The 6877-nt window shown below is 39.6% G+C and overlaps 1 protein-coding gene across 1 annotated transcript; it reads left to right on the forward strand.

The window, feature by feature from the left end:
* The first annotated feature begins 1055 nt into the window (after positions 1–1055).
* On the forward strand, positions 1056–4430 carry LOC109153937. The gene is made up of 3 exons (XM_019301827.1): positions 1056–1143; positions 3833–4275; positions 4422–4430. Exons 1-3 carry the CDS (start codon positions 1056–1058, stop codon positions 4428–4430), a joined length of 540 nt encoding a protein of 179 aa, XP_019157372.1.
* The last annotated feature ends 2447 nt before the right edge of the window (positions 4431–6877 follow it).

Raw genomic sequence — 6877 nt, forward strand, 5'->3', positions numbered from 1 at the left:
GAATTTTCTGTTATGAGATTAAGAATTTATTGTAAATTCATAATCTCATAACAGAAAATTCATAATCTCAAAACAGAAAATTCATAATCTCATAACAAAAAATTCATAATCTCATAACAGAAAATTCATAATTTATGAATGTTGAAGAAGGTTGCGCTACAGAGGAGCTACCATGATTTTGGACGGGAATGTGTAAGCATGGTTCCAAAGTGAATGTGCAGGCATGGATTCATAATTTATGAATGTCCGAAATCATTGCTCACCTCAAATTAAAGTCAAACCGCGAAATGTGAAAATGAAGAAGAAAAGTCACGCGATTAATTAAAAAAAAAAAGAAAAAAAAAAAGAAGATAACAGTGCACTAACACCGTTGGGACCGTATTCCCCATGAATGGTAAACACTGTTCCATGGCATAACGATTGCTAATTCAATTGGCGCACACATACAATTGAATGATGTCAGAAAATGTGTTAATGAAGCCTTTGCAATATGCTCTATTACTCAATAAATTTCAAAGTTAATTAGATTAAAGCTCCTCATTACCTTCACATTATTAGGGTGAATGATTATTAGTTTCTGTATCCATAATTATTACTCAATAAATTTCAAAGTTCATTAGATTAAAGCTCCTCATTATCTTCACATTATTAGGGTGAATGATTATTAGTTTCTGTATCCAGAAAACATGGTATGGTGCATAATGTAGCCTAATCTCAACTTCATCTATCATGGTATGCTACCTAGCCTACCCTGCAACATTACATTTCATTTTAGTATAAGTAAATAAACAAACAAATGCCAAAAACTTTGTGGTCACAAAAGTAACCCTTAAACATAATATACCTATACTTCCAATGTTCCAAAATCAAAACTTTCAAATTGGAAGGTCTAGAAAACACACAATTCATTCTCAAATAATTAAAATTCGAAATAAATAAATAAATAAATAAAAAGAGAACTTACCGCGAGGGGCGAGCCGACGAAGCAGCGAGGCGGCGAGGGGACGCACAGGTTAGCCGTCGCGGCTGTTGGCCGTCGAGCGAGAGCTTAGGCGATGGCTGGTGATGGAGTTTCCAGATCTGTGGCGATGGAGCTTAGGGAGATCGACAAGGGTTGGCCGTCGCGACTGTCTGCAGAGGGAGGTGAGGGGACGCACCGGAGGCGGCGAGGTGGAGAGCCGGACGGCGTGGCCGGCGATGGAGAGCTTAGGTGATGGCCAGCAATGGAGTTTCAACCAGAAGGGTTAGGGAGATCGATCTGTGGTGATGGAGCTTCGGGAGATCGGTTTCTTTTTTTACTTAGGTGGCTTTTTTTTTTTTTTCTTAGGTTTAAATTTCGACCAGATGGGTTATTTTTGGGTGGGAATCCGGGGCTCCGGTCAAGGCAGGTGCCTCGGAATCCAATATATTATTATAATACCTGTTTTTTACGCGCATTGCGCGATTGGGATAATGCCCAATATTTTTTTTTAAAAAATAAGTACTTTAAAGTATATTAAGGCAAGATTATATTGAAATTGTTCATGCATAGATAATTGAAGGTTGAATTTGCGTATTTAAATAGGTAATTCTTCTCCCAAAGGTTGAGTCCCCAACCCCAAGGGCCCCCCACACTCCGACCCGACAGAGCATTGTGGGAAGTTGTAAATCACGGTGACTCAATGGTTCAGCAGACAGGACCAAATGCCGGTGGGAACAAGGAATCTGCCCACTTTGGACATAATTCCCGCACTACCGCCGCCGAGGTTCAAACCTTGGTCTCTTCTCCCAAATACTGCCTACTAAACAATTGAGCTAAGCCCGTGTGGGTTAAATAGGTAATTCTAAGTTTACAAATGCAAGATAATATAGTCAAGATTGATTATAATTGTCAATAAAATAATTGTATAGGTATGGTTGAAACCAAATACGGGACATAAGGGAGAACAAATAAAAATTAGGGCATAAAATATTAAATATATACTAATATTGTTTGAGGAGATTTCGACATTAGGATTTGTTGTTAAGTTCTATTAAGACTTTAATATTAGAATTAGATTAATGGTGTAATTATAATTCTATATTAGACGTTAATATTAGAATTAGACTAACGGTGAATTAACGGTGTCTAACGAAAAAGTTAAATGGATAATCATATAATTAAGGATAAATTAGAAAAACTTTTAAAAAAATCAAAACCTGAACAATTTGAACCATTCATTTGATTTAATAATTTGGCGGTCATTTTTTCTACCCAATGTTAATAATTAAATAAATTCGTTGGTCAAATCCGCTAATATAATCCGCTAACTGTTGATTGTCAAACAAGGACATTGCAAGGTAGTTCTCACTTCAATTTGTTGTGTGATTTAAATACTCTCTTTGTCACAAAATCTCTCAAGTAGTTAATTTGGTTGACTTTATTAATTATATTTTTTTAAAATTTTTTCATGGTATTAATAAAATACTTGGTAAATAAATATATAGCATTATTTTGTATTATAACTTTGATATTTAATTTGAAAAGTAGTGCACAAAAAAGATAATAGACAATGTAGTGAATATAATCAATTGATGAATTTGAATGTAAAATTTTTTACATTTGAGAAAAATAAAGACAATATAACTAATGAAAATATTTCTCTTAATTAATTTATTGATAATGAATAATTTTTTTTTCACTGAATTAAGACATTGTAAGGACAATGTAGCGAATATAATCAATTAATAAATTTGAATATAAAGAATTTTTATATTGTAGAAAAATAAAGACAATATAACTAATACAATTATTTCTCTTATTTAATTTATTGATAATGAATAATTTTTTTTAATAAAGGCATTGTGGACACATAATTCTAAATTAAAGAAATGCATATCTATAATTTTTTGTTGTAGCTACTAAATTATTATTTATATCTACTATACTAATAAGAGCCCAAGAGAGTTAGGCCTATAATGGGTAGAAAAAATGGCGGTCACAGATTTTAATCAAATGAATGGCTCAGATTGATTAAAAGATTGATCAGATTTAAATTTTACACTAAAATTTCCTATAATACCCACACACCGTTACTTTTTTTAAGGTCAATCTTGCGATTGTATTAATGAATCAAAGCCGAAATAGTGTCAGGTGGGATAGCATCCCAGTACATAGCTTGATCCTGAGTAAATGCTAACGTAGCTAAAGTATGCGCATGTAAATTAACCTGCCTAGAAATATAATCCAAAGTAATACGATTAAAAAACGGTGACAAAGTGGCGAAGAAAGAGTTGCAGGTTAGCTTCATTTCCACAAAGGATTAGCTAGCTGATGTATTCACTAAAGCTCTACCTGGTCCGCGTTTCTCTACTCTGTGCGGCAAGCTCAATGTTGTTGCTAGTCCACCTTGTGCTTGATGAGAAGTATTAGGAGTCACTACAGAATTGGAAATATAAGTAGTACTTTGCACTGCACCTTCACGTGAAGGTGTCTTGGATAGAAAAAGGGAGAACTTTCCGAGGCACCAATTATAAAGAGAAGGGAGTGATATCATTTCATTTCCATGGCTTCTTCTTACAAAAGGATTACATACATATATAATATAGAACAATAATGACATACATAATGAGACATTAATATGAGTAAGTTAACGGTGAACTAACGGCAATTCTTAAAATTTTAACGGAATTAGTAACGGTGTGTGGGTATTACCAACAACCCTTAACTTGATATTTAAAAGGGTGGAGGTGGACCCAACTTGCCCAATGTGTGGTTTAGATCATGAAGATGTGTTGCATGCTTTAGTGGTCTGTGAATATTCTAGACTTGTTTGGGATATAACACAATTACCTATTATTAATATTGTTGCAGACTCGTTTACAACATGGCTAAAAGGGGTTATGGCAGTCTTGACGGAGGAGCAGATCCGGTTAATGGTAGCAGTATTATATTATATTTGGAGAACCCGGAATTCAGCTGTCTGGAAGGGATCAATGATGCGGCCTACCCAGTTGGTCAGAGCAGCCACCTTAGCACTGCAGGCGTACAGCACTGCTCATGTTGGCCGAACCAACCCGACACCGGCGACGGACCACGTGAATGGTCCAGGAGGGGGTGGTCTACGATGTTATGTGGACGCGGGTTTCCGGCACGACACGGGCGAGGCTACTTACGGTATGGTAATTATAGCGCCAGATGGCTCGTTTGTGGCAGCAAGGAATGGCAAGTTACCAGTTTGTTTTTCACCACTTATGGCGGAGGCTCAGGCATACAAGGAGGCTTTGTCCTGGCTACTTGAACGGGACACCACATCAGTAAGTTTACTCACGGATTGCATGGAATTGGCAGCGATATTCAGGCACCATCATACGCCGATACATTCGTACGTTGGGGTCACAGTTGACCAGTGCAGGACGTTTATGTCGTTTTTTAATCGTATTACTTTGGATTATATTTCTAGGCAGGTTAATTTACATGCGCATACTTTAGCTACGTTAGCATTTACTCAGGATCAAGCTATGTACTGGGATGCTATCCCACCTGACACTATTTCGGCTTTGATTCATTAATACAATCGCAAGATTGACCTTCAAAAAAGTAACGGTGTGTGGGTATTTTAGGAAATTTTAGTGTAAAAATTTAAATCTTATCAATTTTTTAATCAATCTGAGCCATTCATTTGATTAAAATCTGTGACCGCCATTTTTTCTACCCATTATAGGCCTAACTCTCTTGGGCTCTTATTAGTATAGTAGAAGTAGATAATATTGGAACCCGCGGCACCCTTTCCCAGAGGGTGCCGCGGATTCCAATATTATTATTATAATAATATTATATCCACGGCAACCACTTAGGGATGTGCCGCGGATTCTAATATTATTATTATTATAATATTATATCCGCGGCACCCTTTCCGAGTGGGTGCCGCGGATTCGCATATTATTATTATAATAATAAAATATCCGAGACACCTCTTTATAATTGGTGCCTCGGAAAGTTCTCCCTTTTTCTATCCAAGACACCTTCACGTGAAGGTGCAGTGCAAAGTACTACTTATATTTCCAATTCTGTAGTGACTCCTAATACTTCTCATCAAGCACAAGGTGGACTAGCAACAACATTGAGCTTGCCGCACAGAGTAGAGAAACGCGGACCAGGTAGAGCTTTAGTGAATACATCAGCTAGCTAATCCTTTGTGGAAATGAAGCTAACCTGCAACTCTTTCTTCGCCACTTTGTCACGAACAAAATGGTAATCAATTTTCACATGTTTCGTACGAGCATGAAACACCGGATTGGAACAGAGATAAGTCGCACCCAGGTTATCAAACCTGAGAGTGCGAGGAACAGCCAACGATACCCCAAGCTCGTGCAACAGAGAAACCAACCAGGTGACCTCTGCAGACACATCAGCTAGCACCTTGTATTCAGCCTCAGTAGACGAACGAGTAACCGTACGTTGCTTCTGAAAAGACCAGGAAATCAGATTACCACCAAGAAAAACCGCAAAACCACTAGTGAATTTCCTATCAGCCAAATCACCAGCCTAGTCTGAATCCGAAAAAGTATGGACGGCAACAGAAGAGGAAGGACGAATAAAAAGACCAAAATGCAGAGTTCCTTTAACGTACCGTAGGACACGCTTGAGCATAACCCAATGCTTAGTAGTCGGAGAGTGCATATGCTGACAAACCCGATTCACGGCAAAAGATAGATCCGGGCGGGAGACAGTAAGATACTGTAGAGCCCCAGCAAGACTACGATACTACGTGGGATCCGCATAGGGAACCACAGAATCAGAAGAAGGCCGAGACACAGGAACCGGAGTAGCCAACGGTTTACAATCAACCATACCTACACGGCTCAAAATATCCCGCATGTATCGCTGCTGAGAAAGGAACAAACCGCCATCCTGGGACACCGTCTTAAATTCTGAGGCCAAGTCAGCAAGGAGCCGAGTAACACGAGAAGCATCAGATCCCATAACAAGGATATCATCAACACACACAAGCAAATATAAACAGACAGAGTCACGAGTATAGATGAATAAGGAAACATCAGTCTTGGAGGGTGAAAAGCCAACCGACACCAAGAAAGCATGCAACCTATTGAACCACGTCCGAGGAGCCTGCTTAAGACCATAAAGTGACCTCTGTAACAAACAAACATAGTCCGACCGCGACTGGTCTTCATAACCGGGTGGTTGCCGCATGTAAACCGTTTCTACAAGATTGCCATTGAGAAAGGCATTGTGAACATCCAACTGCCGAATGACCCAACCGCGAGAGACTGCTAAGGAAAGAAGAAGCCTCACGGTGTTTGGTTTGACGACAAGACTGAAAGTCTCGAAAAAATCCTGCCCTGCCACTTGATTGAAACCTTTAGAAACCAACCGAGCCTTGTGCCGTTCAATCGTTCCATCTGTCTTGCGCTTCGTTCTGAACACCCATTTTCACCCCACAACATTCATGCCTGGCGTGCGACTAACCAAATGCCAAGTGTGATTCTGGAGCAAGGCATTAAACTCAAAATCCATGGCCTCACGTCATTCCGGATACCGAACCGCCTGTGAATAACAAGTCGGCTCAGGAAATGCCATAAGTGCTACATACTGAGTCGGTCCTTGAGAACAAGTCGCCATAACATGAGACCGAGGCTGAACATCCTTCACCGTACGGAGACCTCACTTGGGCCTGGTAGGAGCACTCGAGACCGCACCATTGAGGCTACGGCAGTCACGGTGCAAGAACTCGAATCAACCGCGGCAGCCCTGGAATCCGCGTCCAACACCGGAAGAGGGTCCGGTCTAGTAGGACACACATCGGAGCCAACACCAACCTGAACAGCACCAACACCCCACGGCTGAACCGGGCGAGAGCGAGGGAACCTGAGAAGGCACAGAAGAAGCAAACGGATA

Source organism: Ipomoea nil, unplaced genomic scaffold, assembly GCF_001879475.1.
Source record: "Ipomoea nil cultivar Tokyo-kokei standard unplaced genomic scaffold, Asagao_1.1 scaffold2565, whole genome shotgun sequence".
Taxonomy (NCBI): domain Eukaryota; kingdom Viridiplantae; phylum Streptophyta; class Magnoliopsida; order Solanales; family Convolvulaceae; genus Ipomoea; species Ipomoea nil.